Source organism: Micrasema longulum, unplaced genomic scaffold (genome assembly GCF_059751315.1).
Source record: "Micrasema longulum isolate JH-2025_06_02 unplaced genomic scaffold, ASM5975131v1 h1tg001813l, whole genome shotgun sequence".
In the NCBI taxonomy this organism is placed as follows: domain Eukaryota; kingdom Metazoa; phylum Arthropoda; class Insecta; order Trichoptera; family Brachycentridae; genus Micrasema; species Micrasema longulum.
In genome coordinates this window covers 213,092-235,421 of record NW_028278987.1, presented here as the reverse complement: position 1 = coordinate 235,421, position 22,330 = coordinate 213,092, and the positions used below count along the sequence as shown (strand labels likewise).

General features: G+C 35.0%; 1 protein-coding gene across 1 annotated transcript; it reads left to right on the top strand.

Annotated features, from left to right (window-relative positions):
* Nucleotides 1-616: 616 nt before the first annotated feature.
* LOC148273888 (mitochondrial S-adenosylmethionine carrier protein-like) lies at nt 617-18,074 on the top strand. The gene is made up of 4 exons (XM_088238008.1): nt 617-815; nt 4,169-4,438; nt 6,231-6,488; nt 8,837-18,074. Exons 1-4 carry the CDS (start codon nt 777-779, stop codon nt 9,125-9,127), a joined length of 858 nt encoding a protein of 285 aa, XP_088094134.1. The 5' UTR covers nt 617-776; the 3' UTR covers nt 9,128-18,074.
* Nucleotides 18,075-22,330: the final 4,256 nt, after the last annotated feature.

The window sequence follows — 22,330 nt, the reverse complement described above, 5'->3', positions numbered from 1 at the left end:
GAAGTGTATAAGGCTGAGACATGCATTATGGACAGAAAAAAAAGGGGTGCTCCGTTGGTTTGGACGTGTAGAGCGAATGGACAATGAAAGAATGGCTAAAAGGATCTGAGATGTGAATGTTGATGGATGTAGAAAACGAGGAAGACCGAGAAAGACATGGCACGATCAAGTCCATCAAATACTTGAAGATGGACATGTAAAAAGTAGGAATAATCGTCGTGCGTGCATGAAAAGATGTATGAATGTAGAGGAAGTGAGGTATATATGCCAAGATAGAATGGCATGGCGTTCTATCCTCTCTGCTTACGGGGAAACGGCGTGATAGTTTGTTTGTTTGTATTGTTTTTTAAAATCATATGAATTCTACTGAAAATCTCTTTATATTGAAAAAAAATATGCAATAATACCAAAATAATTTCATCTTCCCGTTTTTGAAGTTACTAATGGGAAATAAATGACTACCCCACAAATTCATTTCGATGAATAATAAAAATGAACATTGATCAGTGTATGTATATAGTTTTATGAACGCGTGAAAAATAAGCGTTTCAAAACGTACACTTTGTTCTTTCTCTATGCAATCTGTCAGTTTTGCCAATTTTCCTCCGTCCGGCCGGCTGCTGGATCGGTTTAGGTTAACTTTGGTTTCTATTTAAGCAAACGCAAAGTAAAAGGCCTATAATAATACCGCCCCGAATGTTATTTCGAAGAAACAAGTAGTAAGTTATTATCGGTATGCTTTTTCTTCGACAAGGAGACAGATAGACTTTATAAAGATGGAAAATCATTCGAAGCTGCTTTGGACCCCGCTGATTGTAAGTCGAAAAATCAAAACTTTGAATTATAATATACTTATATATATGCAGGTGTTTGAGGCTGTGTGTCGAGAAGTCCCTACTCCAGTCGAAGCGTAGACAAGAAACTGGTTAAAGTTTAGAATTACTATTTAATTACTTTTAAATAACGTCCGTGAGAGAGTACTTAAAAATATATAGTTAAAAAAAATTGGCTTAGTTTGATAGTCAATTAACAAACTATTTTTATTTTAAACCATTGAGCTTCCTCATTTTGCGTCTTTTCATATAAGAAGCTTATCTTTCATAATACCTTGACAAAGCGATTTCAAATCTTTGTTTTTACTCTCCTGTAAAATTGTCTTATCAATTTATTTACTAATATTAATCAACAATGTTAAATGTTCTTCATCTCTGTTGTAAAATGTTAATATAAACAGCTCCCCAGGGAGTTGAATCCAGTCCTTGTCTACAAAAATTTGTACAAACTCAAAATATTGTTGATAAATTACCTGGTCCATGAAGAAGTATAGAAATTGAAAAAATAATATTTTCAGGTGTTGCCTAGTATGTAGGTGAAATAATTCAATTAGATGAATCTCACCCGCATAAATAAAGGTTTCAGTTCTTTAACTTCACAAACATCAACAGATAAAAGAATTGAAGGAATATAGATGTTCAAATAAAAGCAGAATGGTGAATGTTACACAGTGTGTGTAAAGTGGCCACTTAAACCAGCCATTGACAGGTCATAAGCCCTGTAGATGCCTGGACTTCTATATTAATTACTTATATTATATATGTTAATAAAATCAATATATTGCTGCTCTTACTATAATGTGTCATTAATTTTGAAGATGTTTTTTAAATTGACCTAAATTTATTGTCTTATATTTCACTTAAAGATTCTTCTCATCGTTTCTTTGAATCCCTTAAAATAAATATGTGTTTATGTTTTTCCTTTTTTAAAAAAAAAATTTATTACTATTTTATTTTATTTTTACATCTGAGCATGTTTTTCATTCTTTATTTCCATTCTTAATTCTTAATTACTCTTACAAATTTTCTTCATTTTTAATATTATTTCCATTTGTAAATACTCACTACAAACTACAAACCTTAAAATATTTTTTTTTCACTAAAATTTAAATTTTTAAACAACTTTCATTTATGTTTTCTTTTTCCTTCTCTTTTTTATACTTTCATAATTAACATTAGATTTAATTGCTTTTTAATATGGAAACTTCACTGGTCCATTAGAATTAAGTCCAATTGTGTAAAATATTAAACTTTGTAACTGTACTGTATGTTTCCTGAATAAAAGAAAATAAAAAAAATAAAAAATTAAATTACCTTCTCTTAAATGTTCTTCATCTCTGTTGTAAAATGTTAATAATATTTATTCAATGTCTGTATACGCGCAGAGGGCTTTTACATGACATATAAAATTAAAGTGTTTTATGGCATAATAAGTTAAAAAATATTCAATTTGGCAAGATTTAGATGATTTGTTGATAAGAATTCATGCAAAATTATTTATAACACAATTATTGAACCACATATTAACTTCTGTAGCAGCATACTGTTATTGTTGTATTGTTTTTATCAAACCAAGAAAGTTTTTTTATTTTTTTAAGGATTAACCTGGTGAGCCTCTATTTAGAGCAGCGTTGCCAGATCTACTGATTTTTCGGTAGATCTACCGATTTTGGGAGCAATCTACCGATCTACCGAATTCGATTGAAATTCTACCGATTTTTATACATTTCCTTGTTTTTTTTTCCACAGAACAAAATTTCAATGCAAATAAAACGAATTCATATTATAATAATTTATTGCTCACTTCGATTGCCATCAGTTGCTTATTTAAAAAACTGCTTATCTATCGTACATAAGTATACAATGAATGATATATTAATTATGGAATTGGCTAGTATTGTTGAATTGAATATGGTAAAATAAATCATGGCATAGAATTTCATGACATTATTAAAAATGTATATTTGTCTATTTTATGAAGTGAAATGTAGATAATTTGTTCAGTACTTCAGCAGTTAGCAGTTTTTATTAAGTTTTAAGTTGCACTGAAAGAAAACGCTTTTGAGAAGGGAATATGGAAGTCTAGGCATTTACAGGGCTTATGAACTGTCATTGGCTGGTTAAACCACTTAAACCAGCCAATGACAGTTCATAAGCCCTGTAAATGCCTAGACTTCCATATTCCCTTCTCAAAAGCGTTTTCCCTCTCTGTTGAAATAAATTTAAATATGAACAACTCCCTAGGGAGAGAATCCAGCCAGTCTGCAAGCATTTGGACATACTCAAACATTGTTGCATTGAAAGAACTTTAAAACATTAATTATTTCTTTGTTTGACAATAAAAATACTATATATTTTGATAAAATTGTGTCATTCATTCAATACAATAATATTTTGAATTTCAATCTATGTATTGTATTATTATTTTTTATATTACATTTTTTTGCAAGAGAAAGAAGACATAATAAATCACTATATTTTGGTGATTCACTTATTGCAGTCGTTTTGGTTTTCAATTGTTTATTTACCAAGCGTTTTCAACTATTTCAAACAAAGGCCTTAGGCAAAACGGCGCTTTAATTTCGAACAACTGTCAAATTTATTTTGCCCTCCTCCTCCCCTCCTACCCCCTCTCCCGGATCTACCGAAATCTACCGATTTATTTTTCTGAATCTACCTTTTTTCGCTTGATCGGGTCTAGCAACGCTGATTTAGAGGCCTGTCAGGTAAGGTAGTAAAAAATATTATAAAATGAGAAAAATAAATTTATGAAGAAAAAAAATATCAAAATTCAAACAGAAGGTTAAAAAACAACTTATGAATGAAATATATTGATATATTTTTATTACTAGAGCACATAAGAATATGTTTATGTGTGCCCCATTCCAAGATTCAAAATAATATATGAAAAATAAACAACTTCTTTTTTTTTTCTTTAAGTATCGAATGACATTATGCTTTATAGATACATAAGTAAAGATAAAATACTGCATAAAAGTAGGTTTAGGCAAAAAAATAAATTTACACTATGTTTTATTTAAGTAGGCAAAATAGAAAAAGTTAGAGTGATTTCTGCAGCATTAGAATAATGTAAGTTATTTTGATTTTATTGTTGTAAGAATTTTTACTCGTATACTCATAGCCTTATGGACGTGAAAAATTAGTAAAAAGAATAAATATATAATCCCACACCAAGCCAACGAGCTTGCCACTTTTTTCATGTGGTATTTCATTTCCCTAATGTACTTATTTCTAAGATATGTACCACATATGTTAAAACGTTTGTACTTGTTAATAAAACATTAAATTAATAGTTGTGAATGTTCTCTTCCCAGGCGGGGGGTTTTGCCGGGTTCACAGTAGATGTGTCGCTCTACCCCATCGACACCATCAAGACCCGGCTCCAGTCCCGGGCCGGCTTCTTGCAGTCGGGGGGCTTCGCGGGGGTCTACCGGGGCCTGGGGGCCGTCATGCTGGGCAGCGTGCCCTCCGCCGCCCTGTTCTTCCTGTCCTACGAGGGGGTGAAGGCTCTAGCCGAGGAGAGGGGAATCGATAAGAGTTACCAACCCTTGGTGCACATTGTCGCAGCCTCCATCGGAGAAATTGTAAGTGAAAATTCTATTATCAATACACTGGAACCACTTTTTTCTCTCAGCCGAATCCTGTGGTCGGGATGTGTCAGATTACGTTCAGCTGTTCTAGGGTAGAAAATCAGCACAATTAGAGATATTGGATTGTTGTCCATTCAAATAATTAGTTATTGTATTGCCACTGTCTTAACATAAAAATAAAAACTAGGCTGGTTTTGTAATTTGTTGACTATAGTTGGTCGTTCTGAGATCCTTCATATTTGCGATCGAGATTCCATCAGTAGTTGCAGTCGGTCAACCAACTCGTCGGCACTGTCCTTATAAGTGTAATCAGGTTTGTTCTCAATAAGTGTCCCCTCGACGGGCATCACACCAAGACCTGTTTTTTAAAGGTCCAGCAAGAGCGTTTTCAAATCATTTTCCAGTAACATTCTTGCATTTGAACGATCTATTAGAGTTTATTTCCAGATCGGGGTCATACTTTTGCTTATGCATGGCAATTTTTAGAATATCTCTGCCGAACAACACTCATCTAGAGTGGCAGATCAAAGTCACAAAAGCCGCTGAGAGACCGCGATCTGTCATCGTTGGATTTTTAAACCAACAAGATGGATAATTTGAAATAGGACAATAGCAGATTCGATCATTGTAATGTTATTGTTGTTATTATTATTATTATATCAATTTTAAGCAAGCAGCTTATGCTGATATGCTTAAATCTATTTTAACGAAAGTTAGTTGCTGGCACACTTTAATTTTTCCGAAACAAATCTAGTCCATTTTTGAACCCATTGAGATTACACGGCTCCTATGGCAGCTTATTCCAACCATCAACAAGCCTATTGCTCAGGAAATGCTTCCGCGGATTTAGATTGAATCTCATTTTCTCCAGCCTGAGACTGTGGCCTCGAAGACGAGCATCTTGTTTAAGTTTGAACATGGGATCCAAATTTGAGGAGCTATAGTGACTGTTGAGTATCTTGTATGTCTCTATTAGGTCACCCTCTCGCTGCTCCTACAGCATTGTGAGACCAAGAGTTTCCGGTCTCTACGTGTGGAAGCCGTTTTAGGCTAATATAACAAATGTAAAACGGGTTTTAAACATTGTATATTTTAAAATGAATGTTGATTACTTCAAAAACAATCTAGGCCTTACTCATAAACTAGGTATAGTGGTAGAATACGGATGGGAATACCATCCTTATTATAGGCGTAACTTTATACCAGGTTTATAAGTAAAGCCCTTAGTCATTATACGAAGCTTACTGCAGACTTCAAAGAGCTTTTTTATAACAATCAGGAGCTGCAAACTATTCCAAATAGAAGTCAATTTAAAGAGATTTGCTTATTTATTCATTCTTTTTCACATTATAAACAATAATAAATAATAAAAACAATTTGACCTCACTCGGGTTACCCGTGTCAAGGACACTTAACAATAAACTTTTTTTTTTACGTGTGAGAATATACAAAGAAGACTTAATATACTGACAGAAATTACAAAATGTTAAGACAGTTTTAAATACTGCATATTTATGTTTATTTTCTGTATATCTATATTATTTATATTATAAAACGCACAATAAATGATAGATGGCTCCTATAATTGTAATTGACTACAGCAAATAAAACGAGCTCCTCAAAAATGCAGCCATTAGATTGCAAATTGTAAGCAAACACAATAATCCACACAACACAACTGCGTATTATCTGTTTATTCATAATATTATTTAGTAGGTAGACTACTCGGAAAAATTTATTCCACAAAACTAAAAAATGTTAAGTTTCAATTCTAATCTTATTCCAGATGGCTTGCGTTGTCCGTGTACCCGTGGAGATAGCCAAGCAGCGTCGACAGGCCCTGCCATCCGCAGCCTCTCGCAGCGGTTTTCGTATCCTGGCCGACGCGTGGCGCACAGAGGGTCTGGTCTCCGGGCTGTACCGGGGCTTCCTGTCCACCGTGCTGAGGGATCTGCCCTTCAGCTTCATCCAGTTCCCGCTGTGGGAGTTCCTCAAGAAGGCTGTGGCGGAGAGCAGCCCCGATGGAAACATCAGCTTTATACAAGTAATTTAATTTTTAAAATTGCTATAAAAATGCACATTTGGACAGTTGTTTTTTTTTCAGGTATTCGTGTGTTAACAGAAATATGTATTATTTCGTTTCTGTTTCAGATTCATTGCCTATTGCTTATTATATAGTGATTTTCACAAAAGGTACATTTTTGTCCACAGGTACACATATGAGTTTACCTGTGGAAGGACGTATGGAAATAAAAATTGTTTTTAACTTAAAATAAACAATAGTTTTAATAATATCTGTACCCAGAGGGGTTCGAACTGTCAGTAGGGTTGCAGTGAGTCACATCTTGCTGGAGGATGTGATTCTATAAAATGCTGCGAACGCCTAGTTGCATTCCACCGGCAATACTACTGACTAGTCCAACTCGTTAGCGTCCACGTTGTGAACCCTGGGCAATGGGACCACACTCATAACAGTGTGATCACAGCAGATAACGAGAGGATGAAAGGCGAGTTTTTAGCGCCTCAAACCCAAAACCAACCATCTAAGGGAAGGTAACCCCGACAGTAAATCCACCAGAAAAGGCAATGGCAAATCACTCTGGTCATCTTTTCCCAGGAATCACTACGGCGAGTACATCAATAAGCAGTCGTCCTGGCTGCTAAATCTAAAATTGGCTCAGGACAGATATATGTATATGCTTTCGCTGTAGTGGTCGTCAACGTCGGGGGGACCCGGCAAGGCGCTAAAAGAAGAAGTACCTCAGAGGCAGACAGATGCAAATCCAGAATTTGATGGAATGACATTTTGATTTTCGTATCCAGTTTATGATCATGTGCATAGATTTTGAAGAAATGTAAGTCGTATAATGAAAGAACCAATACATTAAGATACTGAAAATACAAATGAATACTATAAATTATTAGAAATCACTTAGAGAAAGTAGATTCTTTAGGCTTTTGTTGAACATTTGACGTTTGGATTTGCATCCGTCTGCCTCTGAGGTACAGATATTAAGGATCGTACATTGTCACGAAAGAACACAAATATTTAATAAATATATGGGTTGGTAGGTGCATAAAAAGATAAAGAACAAAAAAAAAATTACGTAGAATTTTGGTTTGGACTTGGGTATAATTCATAAAATTCTTCAGAATCTAATTAATCTGATTCCTATGAAATGGTAGAGCAACTGTGACATAGAAAATTATCGCCATCTTCTACTCCAAAATCTGTCCATGTGTACATGTTAAAATAATATATTATTATGTAACAGATAAGGCTAAATGAGTGGGTCAAAAGGAAAACTGCCACTGTCCATGATCAAGGATTTTTGGGAAGACCAACAAAACGCGACTTGTGCATGGTATAACGAGTAGCAAAAAAAACTGATAAAGGTTTCAGCTCTTTTACTTCACAAAAATCGACAGATGGAAAAGCATGTCTACAAACATTTGGACATACTCAAAACATTGTTGATTAAGCTAACTGGTGTGAGAAGTATAAAAATTGAAAAAATGCTTTTAGGCGTTGCTTAGTAGGTGAAATGGTTCAGCCGGATGAGTCTCACCCACTTAATAAAGGTTTCAGCTCGTTTACTTCACAAAAGTCAACAGATGGAAGAATTGAGGAAATGTCGATGTTCAAACATAGGCAGGATGATGAATGTTACACAGTGTGTAAAGTGGCCAGTGACAGGTCATAAGCCCTGTAAATTCCTAGACTTCCATTGCCCGTTTTCAAAAATGTTTGCCTTCTCTGTTGCAACAAAATTAAGAGTGAAAAGACTATTCATTTTATGTTTAATGATTGTTGGATGCTTAATTCCTTCGACCTCGGGACTGTAAAACAAGGCCTGCCATCTCGTGATGGTTACAAGTGTCAATCCTGGAATGAATGACAGAGGTAAGGACTTACGATTTCCCCCCTTTGGCACTGGTCCAGAAAAACATCGTTTTTGTTTATATTTTGATGATTCGAAAGATGTCACGCTTGCGGTACGTTTTCGTTGTGTGTGTTTTCGCGCGCGTTGCTTTCTTGACTCGCTGTCAGGGAGGGGTACGTACGTTGGAATTCCAAACAAGGACTACCGGAATCAAAGGAAGGAATAGCTTGACACTTGAATGAAAAGATATTTGAATCCGAAACAGAGCACATTAAACTTTTAAAAAATAATCTTTTCGCTACTGGTTTTGTTGGTCTTCCCAAAAACAGTGATCATGGACAGTGGCGGTTTTGCTTTTAACCCCATCCAATATTAATGTTATGTAACATAATTAATATACAGACATCATCTGTTTCTCAACCTTAATCATCATCATCATTGTACCCTTACGAAGCATTGCTATGATACTCAAAATTTCTAATTCTGATTATCCTTTATTTTATTCCAGGCCGGGCTATGCGGCTCTGTATCCGGTGCGCTCGCCGGCGCGGTGACGACCCCCCTGGACGTGGCCAAGACGAGGATAATGCTGGCGCCGGCGTCCAGCGGGCCTCTCACGGTCGGCCACACGCTACGCGCCGTGCACTCGGAGCGCGGCCTCCGCGGGCTGTTCGCCGGGCTCGTGCCTAGACTGACGAGCTTTGCGCTGGGCGGCGCTATCTTCCTGGGCGCCTACGACTACGCCACCTCCCGGTGCGACGGGTGGTTCGGGAACGGAGAGCTGGCCGCTATTAGCTGATAAGACCAAGAGAAGACTGTTTGTAAGAGATAGTTTTTTCAAAGGCGATGAATGGTTTCCGTATTTTCAATATTAATTTGACAGTTTTACTATGCCAAAAGAAGCGTAGAATGCGTTGAAGCAACCTAGCTCCAGGTTTTAGAAGCGGAAATATTTTCTGGTTTTAACTTATTGTATTTATTAATTTCATTTATGGAGCCTTCGAGATCACCCATTGTTACCACCATCAAGTTAGTCAAGATAAGTATACCAATTAGTTCGTTTTGTATCCTTATCGCTCTGCAAGCAGTTCCGCAAAGATTGCGATTGCTCGACAAATTTTCGAGGATATGCTTTTCACAAAGTCAGCAGCAATTTCTGGTTGGGAACTGGTTTCATCGATTGAAAAGTTAGAATTATCGTTATCTACTGTTAACAACATTTTTAGAATATTTATCTGAAAAGGTTAAAAATATTTATTTATTTTACACTTAAATCGGGAGGAAATGTCACAACCTAAGATATTTAATTTGGTGTTTAAACCACAAATATTTGCTTGCAATTTTGACGGTTTAGATTTACACTAAAAAATTAATCCGTGATAGTTGTTTAGATTCTGCTGCTTGGCGTGCAGGACAATCTTTAGCTCCAGTAGAATGAGCGGTGAGTTTCTTGAAAAATTTGCAGGTTGCACACACTGGAGATTTGTCAGGGTTTGGGCAGGCATCACGATTGTGTCCAGGTTTGGCACAGTGGGAACAAATTTGCGTGTCCGCAGAGCATCGGATGCGATGTGACCATAGAGTTGACAGTGACCACACCTTAAATAGTCAATCCAGTCCCTGGCTTTATGTAGTTGCCAATCCATTGCTAATTTGGTAAAAGAGATGAGAGAATGTCGCACAGAGGGAGGAACTCTGAAAATATGAGCACAAGTTCCTGTTCGAGGGCCAGATTTATGGGATAATACTATTTTTTCAATTAAATTATTTATTGACAATTCTCGATGGAATTCCATTGTAATGATGTAATAACTTATATTTACATATAAGTTATTAATTTAAGAAATACTTGGTACACTTCCACTTATTTATTCTGACCAATTAGCGCTTTCATCCTCTAATGGGCATCTTCAGACTGGTGAATATTATACAGTGTATGGATAATTTATATAAAACTAAATATTATCTTCAGTGTAGGTACATTTAAAAATTTGTTGAAAAAAATACAATACGCAATATTGCAATGGAACAGAGTGAGACAAATGATCGAAACACGTGTTGGCGGTGTACTTTAAGAGGATATTCTATGTTATGAAAAATATTTATTGTTTTATTACAATGTACAGGGTCTAACTAAGGGGGCTAATAAGGGTGAGTTTTTAAATTCTATCGCTATTATTTTTTATCCTATTTATTTCTAAAATTTCTAATCTATCTAACTTTTGACCTTTATGTCCTACATGTAAAATTTTTATGTTTTTTTCTTTATCAAAAGTATGTTTAAATTCATTTAAATGTAATGCATAGTTTGATAAGTCGTTATTTAATCTATGTGAAGCTAAATGTTCTTTCACTCTATATTTAATAGCTCTCCCGCTTTGTCCTATATATGAACCAGGACAAGTACATGTTAGTTCGTATATTCCGCTATTTTCAAATTTGTCGACCTGATCTTTACTATTAATTAATGTTTGGCCCAAAGATTTTTTAAATTAATAACTTATATGTAAATATAAGTTATTACATCATTATAATACTATTTGTTTTTTAAGTTCATCGAGTGGCAAGTTTGTCTCGGTATGGGTTTGGAAGTGAATAGCATTGATCATTTCCTCTGTGGAAGCATTTTGTTCAAGACCATGAATGGCTATGCGTGGAAGCCTATAAGAGGCTACTGTTGCTTTCAGCTCAGCACCAGATAATTCTGGATTATTGGCTAGTTTTATGGCTTCCTCATGAGAACTTGGATGAATTAAAGTGCCTCCATTTTTTATTAGCTTAATTCCTGTAACTTTTATACCTATTTCTGTTGGGTTTAACGCACATTTTATTTTCTCAAGCGTAGAATCAGATGTTTTAGGCATTGATTTGTCTTCTGGAAAAATAAATACAGTCGGTCTTGCTGGGAGTGCTGGAGCTTTGTCAGTTATTATCAGTGGCATATTTTTATGGGATGAGTGTGCATTAGAAGCCACGATAGAGCTCCAGGTAGACCCCGATGTTTTGTTTAATTTTAATACTTGGAGCGATCCTTCAAGTTTACCCATCGAAACTGCCATTAGATTAGTAACTGTTAAGACACCTATTAGTTCCGATTGTATCCTGACCTGCTGGTCTTTTGTGGCTCGGCATGATGGCTCAGTAAGTATAGCTAGAGCATTATGTATTTTTGTAGATATATTATTTACATATTGGGTTGAATTGACCAAGTTAATTTCATCAAATGACTTCTCAGATGCTAATGTACAATTCATATTAATAATGTTTATAGAAATTATCACGGGGGGTAAAATTGGAATATTTAAAAATAATGTCGTTGGCGCGTATGAATAGACGGAAGCTGTCCGTCTCTCCGCTAACTGAAAGAAAGCGGGGACATCCGCCGAACGGAAACTTGAGATGAATTAGAAGATCGCGTCTTCCTGGTGCTTTATCGGATATGTGGAATAGTAAGTTACTTCGCCATGTGTTTCCCATTTTTATTCCCCGTCATGATAACGCAATTAAGATTACAACTAAATGAATTTAAAGCCCAAAAGAAAATAAAGAAAACTTCTAAAAACTATTCTAAAAACGAGTAAATTGGAAGATAATTTAAAAAGCTTGATTGTTTTATGTACCTATGTTTATTTAACTAGAACATGGGAATAATCTTAGAACTAGTTACAAACATGAGAGAAAGAAAAATACTCACAGATCTAGGTCCTCAACTAATGCAGTTCGTAATTGTCACTCTTCACTAATATCTTAATTCTAACACAATGGTGGTTTCACTTATGTGGAGAGATGACGGACGGTGGTCCGGATGCTGTGTTCGGACGAACACATGCTGGGCGATGTCCTGGGAGGAGATCTGCCATGGATAGAGCCTTGGGCGGCTCTCGGGATTTGGTCCCGTGGCGATGGTGATGGCTACAGCCAGCTGGAAGGCTGGCCGGCCGGGTTTGGGCACACGCGCTGGGGGTGCAGGAAACTGGCGTTCCTTTGGAGGACGATGGATGTCCTGGATGTGGAGGAACCTTCGCGGCTGGAAGGCGGCCTGCGATGACCCTCGTGGAGTAGTCGGATTCCACGAGGTTGCTACGTAGCACTGGCTACCCTGTACACTCACTGCACTTAAACTCCCTAACTTCGACTTCCACGCTGCATCGTCTCCGCGATCGAGGGTACGATCGCGTAGACTTGACTCACTTCCCCGACTGTCGACCGACTCTTGATCGACTCCCTTCCTGGCTCTTTTCCGACTCTTTTTTTTATAGGTTTTAATGCCTGAATATTTTAAACAGGTATGTTTAGCTCGTATCAATGTATGTTTAGCTCTTATCAAAATCAATTAAAATTAATTTATTATTCCTTGTTAGTTTATGGTACGAGTATATTACTTTAACGATTATCTATAAATTAAAAAATTTTTTTTTTAGTCGATGGTTATTATAGTTTTAGGTCTACGAGTTGTTTATTGTCTATGGTAAATTATCAACCAATAGAAGTTCGATTTGAGCTGTCAAAACAATGACAACAAGTTCACTCTTTTGTGTGACAATAATATTTCGGTTGATGATGCCAGTTAGAAATGTAAATAGTTTACTCATTGTGACTTTTTTTGTTGAATGTATTTATTAATTCTTTTATAAGTTTACTGAAGTTCACTACGGAGGTATTGGTTATTTTGTATTTTGTTTATTTGAATTTAAATCAACTTATCAACACCCCTCTTCACCGTCAACCTCGGGTTGGAACCCAATTTAATCTAGTATGAGTGAGTCTCTGGAAGTTGTAGCATGAGACCCGAACTCACCCAATACTAAATTTCTGACCAGCTGGAGGCGTGATGAATGTACTAAATTCTTTATGAAACAAATATTTATTCAAATGTAATCTTAGACCTTTGCAAGTAGAGAAATGGTAGTGAGGGAGGAGAGAAAGAAGACAGAATGTAGTTATTTTACAGATTATATTAGTTAAGAGAAACAAGAGAGAAGAAAACATTTACACGAGAGTTAAAAAGAAATAATACAATTAATTAAGTTATACATCAATATGTTCAAATAAATTGTCAGTAAACATTAGCTTAAAATTAATAACCGGTATTATACTAGTAATTTTAAGAAGGAAACCTGTATTTGTTTGTTACAAGTTACTGTTGAAGGCGTGTGTGAAGCTGTTGACTGAATACTGTTGTATCTGTTGCTGGTAGAATTTGGCTGGACGTGGCAGGCTGTGATGGTGGCACTGGCTCCTTGAAGGCTCCTTTGGATCGGTCGCTATGTTGCGTCAGCCTGAGCTTGCTGGCAGCAATTGTCTGTTGGCTTGGATGTCCAGGGCCAGAGTTTCCACGTCTTTGTAGAGAGCCCCCACGTCTCAGTGTGGCTGCCGGTAATGCAAGGAAGCAAGAGACCCTTATTTTTTCTTGTACTGCTTATATAGTGCCCTACCTAGGGCTCTGTGGTGGGGGTTGGACCTTGCCTCCTATTGGCTGTATAACCCAAGCCCAAGCCAACCTTTTTCTTCATAGTAACCATATGATACAATGTGGATATTATTAATTTATATATTAGCCCTTTATTTCCTTTTTTTTAAAAAAATACATAATACATTTTCCTTCCCTTTAAATTCCTTCCTTTTTAAAAAAAATAAATAAATCTTACCTAGTTATATAATACTAAATCTCATATAATACTACACACAATATACATATATTCTTTTTTTGTTTACAATGACCTTTGGTTTAATTACAATTTTTTTATGTGAACTAACTATAGAAACTTATAACTAATATGAATAACCTAAATACTTAATTAATGTATATAATTACAATTAAAATTAAGATAAATTATAAGGGGCATTATTCAGCAGTATTTAATGTGGAGGTTGCGTGAGGACAATTGACTAAAGGGGAAAAAATATTTTCCAATCTTCCTACAGCTTAAAGTGGTCTTTTAAGACCGATTCCTAAGTTATTAATTAATTTTTGGAAAATTAATTTATCTTTTTTTTTAACGTCACCTGTGGTGCGTCCATGAAAGCTCTAAATGATTTCTATTTTTATTTGGGATTCGCACCTATCCTTTGTGAATATTGGAAAATGCTGTAGAGCACTGCCATGGCTTACAATTTCTACCGCCAGATGGGACTCGTAGTTCTAAAATCAGAGTCTGTTTACGTTGCAAGGGAAACTTCAAAATGATTGTTCTGGATTTGAATATGTCAAAAGTGACACAGGTACTGCATTTAGGGGTGATCCAGGTAGCGGAATTAGCTTCGTCGGCCGAGCTTGCATTGTTATTGTAAGCCGGCAGCCGAGTTGGGTTAAATTCTTAGAATTATTTGCCGTTGCTAGGTGAACGACAGACAGGTAGCACGAAAATTGAATTTAAAATGTGTCCACACGCAACGCCCCAGGTATTGTGTTCGAAGTCTCATAATTGATGGCGTTTTTTCATCAGCCGCAAAATAGCAGAGTATCAAACTTTGTGCATGAACAGAATAGAAACGTCAGGACACTTAAAAGGTAGATTTAAATTGTTAAAATGTTACAAAACTGACGATGCCTTGTTGCATTCGCACGAGTATAGTTAACAATTTTAATAACATGTTGTAAAGTATCATTTAAACTAGACTCTAGTACAATAAATGTATTTTTATGTAATTTTTTTTTTCATACATTTTTCATTTCCTCATTTTAGCATTTTCGTCCCTAGAAAAACGTAAAACAGGGGCTTTATTGTATTTTGAATTTGTTCTTATTTTTGTAAACTTGGTGTGAAACAGACCTCTTTACACTGTGTCGAATACTTTTTTCAAATCTATAAAAATGCCTGCCGCATATTTACCCTCGTCTAAATTTTTTTTGAACCCTCGATATGAAATCAAAAACAGCACATTTAGTGTTAGAGCCTTTTCGAAAACACTGTAGGGATGTTAGAAGGTCATAGAAATTGAGGTATTTAGTTAACCCATCCTTGATAACAAATTAGAAAATATTTTAAAATACAGAAAGAATTGAGATTAGTCGATAATTAGACACATTTTTTTACACTCGCTTTTATATATTGGGACAATTTTTGCTATCTTGAGCTGGTCTGAAAAGATACCAGTTGATAGCCATTCATTTACTAGGATTACAGGTGATCTGCTAGTTGATCTCTACAGATCCCAAGGATAGACGGAATCACACCATCGTGGCCAGGGGCTGATTGTTTCTTAAGTTTAGAAATAATAAGTGCAATTTCAGATTTGTTTGTTCTGTGCATGAAAAAGGAATGACCAGCCTTAGAAATGTTACATATTGTATTTATGTCATCAGGATAAGATGCAATTGCATTTGCAAAATAACTGCCGACTGATATGAAAAACTTGTTAAATTCTGTACAAATCTGTTTCGGTTCATTTATCTCATAATTATTTATTTATTTATTTATTAATGAAATCATACAGTCTTTATATAAAACAAGGAACAAATTAACAATTTTAAAAAGTAAGACCAATTACAGATTTCACACTAATGAATGCAGGAGGAGAGGGGAAAAATAATTTTATTCTAAAAAAGTAAAAATAAAAATATTACATAAAAAGTTCATAAAAAGGAGAAGACATTGTAAAGCTACTTTACTTTCCTCCCTCTCTCTCTGCTTCCATGAACATTTCAATTTAATTGTAAAAAAAAATCACAACTAACAATAAATTAATCGATGCAGGTAGTAGATGTAGGTAAGTATAAATTAAGAGTTGAAATCAAATGATTAAAAGTAAAAGTTAAAATTAAAATGAAAAGTTTAAATTAAAAGTTAAAATTAAGAATTATTGACTAAAAGACAGTTGGTTTCCGTTTTTTTGCCCCGAGGAGCATTTGTGAGGATGGAGTTAATCGTTTTCCAAGTTTTTCTAGGATTGTTAATATTTCCTTTAAAATTTCAGTGAAGTACTTTGCTTGTACAAATCTTCTATAGTTTGTCACTTTATTTCTAGCTATGTTTTTCAAGTTTATCAGAGAAATATTGGAGGAATTTCGTTTCAACTATTTAAAAATTGAGTTGCGTTCTTTAATATGCGAGTCTAGTTTTGAATCAATCCAAGGAGTATTCCCTTGTAGTCGGTTACCTAGTTGTAGTTTACGTTTTGATTTACGATAATACCCAAGAGCCTTATTGTTACTAAGAGATCCAATAATAATTTCAATATCCCGTGGTTTACATTTAGGTACATACAGTGACACTATGGAGGAATTTGCTTTGTTATTTTTCAAAAAAAGTTATTGGCATTCATGTCTAAGATTTTTTATATCGTCAATAAAAACCTCTTACCAAACTCATTTGCAATCTCTTTATTAGATTTGTCTTTTTCAAGATATTTTATTATTTGATTTTCTTTTTTTGATTTAGATTTCCCCGTTATTCCATTGATTATTTCCCACATTTTTTTTGGATTTCCCTCTGCCTTCCTTAGTTTGTTTTCGTAATAAATTATTTTGGCTTTTTTTTATTAGCATCGTTGTTTTATTTCTCGCTTTTACATACTCACTTCTTCGGACTTAATTTTTTACAGTTAGAATGACATTTATTAATCTGTCATTCTTTCTGTTTTCCATTGTTTGTTGGATCTTGATTGCGTCTTTTTCCAAGCCGACTATTTCCAATATCGAATCGTTCTGTTGTAGAATCATTTCTACAATTTCCCAATTTTGTGTTTCCTTTTCGATTCCTTTAAGAATAATGTTCGGCTCAAATCTTTAGCCTTCCTGAGCAATGAGGATTCCTTTAGTGAATCTTGGCATAGCATCGCTTATCTTTAAAGCGTCAATTTGAATGGGACATTTGATAACCACTTTATCATCCTTTGCGGAAATAAGCGCGCTCACTCCTACTTTTAACTCAGATGGCCTTAAGTTTTTTCATAGTGTTGCTTTTTTGTCCGAGGTTGTCTGAGTTTTGTCAACGGCAGTGACAATAACCGCATGAGATGCTCTCGATGTTGCTGCTGCATAGCTACTATTTTGCGTTGCATGTTGATAAGACTGCTGACTTCTCGGAGCACTCTTTTGAATTAGGGAGATTTACTCCTTCAAAATGTTTGTTTCTTGTGTTTGTGCTCCATGTGTAAGTTCTGTAGCCATATCTATAATATCTGTGAAGATAGCTACAAATCCCTCTCTAATCTCCTTGGTGATGGTCCCCTTGAGTGGGTTGACTATACGCAGGCCCCTAGTAGAAAGATTAATTACTTCTAGAGATAAATTGTTAAATGACTTACCTGTTCTAGCTGGCTTACCGATGTACCTGCTTCAATATCATCCTTCTTTGATGAGGTTTTTTCAGCTGATGCCAAAAACAGAGAACTTTCATGCTTATCTTTGATTTCTGCTTTGATGGTTGTACCCTCTTTGAGACTGCTGAAACCTTCATTTTTATATCTGCTTGAGAAGCTGCTTTCTGCGATTTCTTATCCTGCATTTTTAATTCTGGACTGCTGGAAATATTGGAGAGCGGGGGGTGAGAGCTGACGTCTCGAAGGGATTGGATCTCTCCGGCGTCGCCATCTCCGGGTTACTGTGTAGGGATAAAGGAATGGGACAGATAGGATATCGGCGTCCCTTTTCCAACTAAAGCTGGAAATAATGTCTCTACCCTCACTCAGAAACTTCCGGGTGAGGTGAAAACCCATGCCAGGGGTTAGTTGGCAAACATTATGAGGCAGGTAGACGAGACTATTTGGGGTCCAAATAAAAGTACGATTCATTCAAGAAAAAACGTTTATTAAAAAAAGTGAATAACATAAGTGTAATTATTTATACTAATATCTAATAAAACAGGTAAATAAAAAATTAAATTAAAAATGTAGATGAAGTAATATGTGAGATAAAATAAAAAATCAGTCACTGTCTGAGTCGCAGTTTGTGCAGACATAAAAAAACCTATTGGCGTGATGGACACATTCTCTGTGGGCCCACATTTTTTTTAGAATACCTCAATCCGAACTTACTAGCACATTCACAGGCGAGACGACCGGCATCTTTAAGGTGCCAAGCCAAAAAAATATTGCCAAAAGTCGTAATAGATAATCTGAAAGATTATTTTCTTGCTCAGGAGTGAACACTTGCCCTGGACATGCATATCCCACATTTGAAACCTCATTTTGAGCCTTTTTTTTTATAAACCTCATCAAGGTATTTCCGGGAACTTTAAATTCTTTGTCAGCAGATCGGACACTTTGTTTTGTGGTGACAATTGATCCTGCCGCTCTCTTTAATTCTTCAAGGGAAGTCAACTCACGACTCGTTTTTCTTCTGTAAGTACGCATCCTGCAATAAAGCAAAAGTGTATTCAATAAATGAAAATAAAAAATATTAAATTATTATCCGAAAAAATATTTATTTATTTATTTATTGACACTTTATATACATATACAATAAATATACATATAAGGGCGGGCATATTGCCTTAAGGCAATTTCTTCCTACCTACCCAAACCGTTCAGTTTGAGAAAATTATAAATACATGGACATATTGAATCTTATTATTTTATACAAAGATTAAAAGCAAAGATTAACAAAAATAAATATATTTATAAAAAAAATAACACTTTACTATTAAGAGAGGAGAGGGGATGGGAAGGAAAGAAGAAGGATAAAGGAACAATTTAAATATTTAGATAGTGACATTTCAATCTCGACTTAAATGTAAATAAAGAAGGGGCGTCTCTAACATTAGTGGGTAGATTATTCCACAATCGAGCGGCTACTACTGTGAAAGAGGAGGCAAAAAAATTAGAGCGATGACAGGGTATTAAAAGGGTTCTCTCGTTACTAGAACGAAGAGATAGTCCGTCTTGTGAAAGAGGTTGGATGAGCTCTCTCAGATAAACAGGCGAAGTGGGATTATTTTAAATATTGTGAAGAAGTGATAGAATGTGAATGTTTCTTCTAGGCCTGATACTGAGCCAGTGTAGTTACGTGCGATACTCGGTTATGTGGTCAAATTTGCGAAGATTAAAGATATAACGAATACAAATATTCTGCAATCGTTCTAACTTATCAAGCGATTCAAATATCAATGGGGGGCGTGTTGAACCATCTGGTTCAACACACCCCGACCCCCATTTTTAAATATTTCATTGAATAATTATTAAACCACTTTATACACAGAAATTTAAACAGTAAAACTGAAAAATATATTGATAAAGTATCATACATATGTTTATTTCAAATTCTTACCTTGCTTTACTAAACGATGAGACCAGAAACCAATATAAACAAAAAAATACTTTTTACTAAAAACAAAAAGAATTCGCACGTGCTTCCGCTCTGAACGCTAGACGGGAACTGAATGGTGCGCGATGTTCGTACGCGCTTCCCCTCTCTCCAATACTGGTTTATACTTGTTCGTATAGTGATGCGTTTCAGAGATATATAGGTGGTGCAACACGCCCCTGTGTTCAAAATGCCCCGGTCTACCCCACCTTGAATTATATAACTGTATTGGGACATTAAATCCATCTAATCTTCACATTCGTTTGAAAATGCCCTAACAAGGCGAAACAATTGTCATTATATTTGTAAAAAAATAAAATAAAGTTTTCAGTAGACTCAAATCAGTGTTGGATTTCTTACATTGTACGTTTAAATATGGAGTTCTACAAAATAAACACCAAATGATGATGATGATGATCGCCATGATCGCCTTCTGGGGAACTGGTAACAAGACAGACATAACAAGAATACAAAGACAACAAAATAAAATTCTTAAACTAACATACAACCTACCCTACCTGACCCCTACGACTGAACTGTACAAAAAAACACACCAGTTTGACATAAACTACTTGACTAAAATTGAGACCTTAAAAATTGTGCACAAAATAACACTGGGAAACATACAAGACGACGACATAATATTGGTCAAAAATGCTGACATACACAAATATAACACCAGACAACAAAAACACTATCATATTGAAAAAGCAAAGACAAACACAGGACAGTCAAAAATACTACATAATGGACTTAAACACTACAACGACCTACCTTACTACTTGAAAACTTTTAATGGAGACAAATTTAAAATCAATCTGAAAAAGCACATGATGACTGCACTAACTAGACTAGACGAGACATAAAATGACTAGACAATATTAAATTTCTAATGTAACCCTAACGGGTTTTTTAAAATTGTAAATAAATAAAAAATAAATAAAAAAAATCAATCAATAAAGTTACAGTGTGTAAATGTAATGTATACGAATGAATGTTATGTTTATTTTTAAAAAAATAATGTGTTTATTTATTATAAATATAGTTTTCTTATTAAAATGATGTTTTTGAAGATTTTGTTTTTTTTTATTTCCCTCTATTGTGATCTCTCAGATGAATGTGCTGTAACTGAACCCTCTATAGAACACATGTGTTGATTTTCGTCTTGCGAACCTAATAACATTTATTTCTAAGATAACATATTGCATTTGAAAAAGCTGAGTCGAGACTGGTCTTCCGGTGTACTCTTTTACGAAGGTCCTGTGACGCAAGAATTATTATTAATACGAAATATTAGAAAATAAATACCCAAATTCTCGTATTATAGTATAGTCGGGTTTCTGGTACAAGTTGCAACTACATTTGACTACAGTACATTCACGGAGAATGGACCGCCGTGCACGTTCAAACCACGAGCCCACTGCGTGATATCGCATGATTGGCAAAAATCTACACGAGATGATAAAATACAATCGATATTTATTGTTTTACAATTATTTATGTATTTAATACCAGGCAAACGCAATAACCGGTAAACCATGAGACCGACTAATTCCAGTCGATTTCCTTTTGCAGGATTTTTACCTGAGAGTACTCGCTAAATTTAAATAAGAATTTTGATAAAATTATAATTAAAATCTCTTTTGTCAAGTTTTACTATATTATTTGAATCGGGTTGTCCAGTGGCTAGTGTTGCGGACTCACGGTTCAGAGGTCCAAGGTTCGAACCCCACTCTACCCCAACTTGATTTCAATTTTCTAATAGTGAGTTATTTACAACTCGTTGAAAATATATACGAACGCTAATATTTATTTTATACAATAAAATTAAAAGTAATACATTAACCGAGGCATTTTTATTGATATTTTGATTAAGGGCATTAACTATGGAGTTTCATAAAATAAAAAGAAAAATATAAATATTATCAAATTTAAATAGGTGCAAACGAATCTAATAAATGTCAACCCACTATAATTTTACCGTGCCGTTTAGGTTAGGATGATATGTGTGAAATACGCTATTCTTCATCGTTTGTTTACTTGGAAATTCTTGTAAAAATGATCACACTTTACTTGAGATATTGCGCTTATAAAACTGCAAGCTGAACATTATAAAATATTATTTTTGTATTTATAAAGTCGTCGGCTTCGTGGTGTAATGGTCAGCGCGTTTACCTACCATCCAAGAGGTATCAGGTTCGATTCCCGACATGGTTGATGTGAAATATTGATTTAAAATCTAGAATATTTCATAGTATCCGGACTGGTACCTGAATCGTAAGAGTGATCATTTTACCTTCATGTAACAAAAATGATCGAGATACGCTACGATTGGTATACCAATGCAGTTCCCTATGCACCATTAGATGCGGAAAGGAAATGATGATTTATAAAATACAAAATATTTTTTATTTACATTTTAAGCGAAGATTATTTGATGCTATTTATGAGGACATCTCTTTTTTCTAAAATTTGTACTTAGTCGCCAAGTTGTGTCAAAATGTAACATTATCAAAGTATAATGCTATTAATTTTTTGAGTGTGTCTAAATGTTTGCAGACAGGCTGGATAAGATGTATAAATATTTAAAATTTGCTTTCCAGCTTTGCCTAGTAGGGGAATTAGTTCAGCCGGAAGAATCTCACTCACGTGATAAAGGTTTTAGTTCTTTTACTTCACAAAATTCAGCAGATGGAAGAGTTGAGAAAATGTGGATGTTCAAACATAGGCAGAATAGTGAATGTTACACAGTGTGTA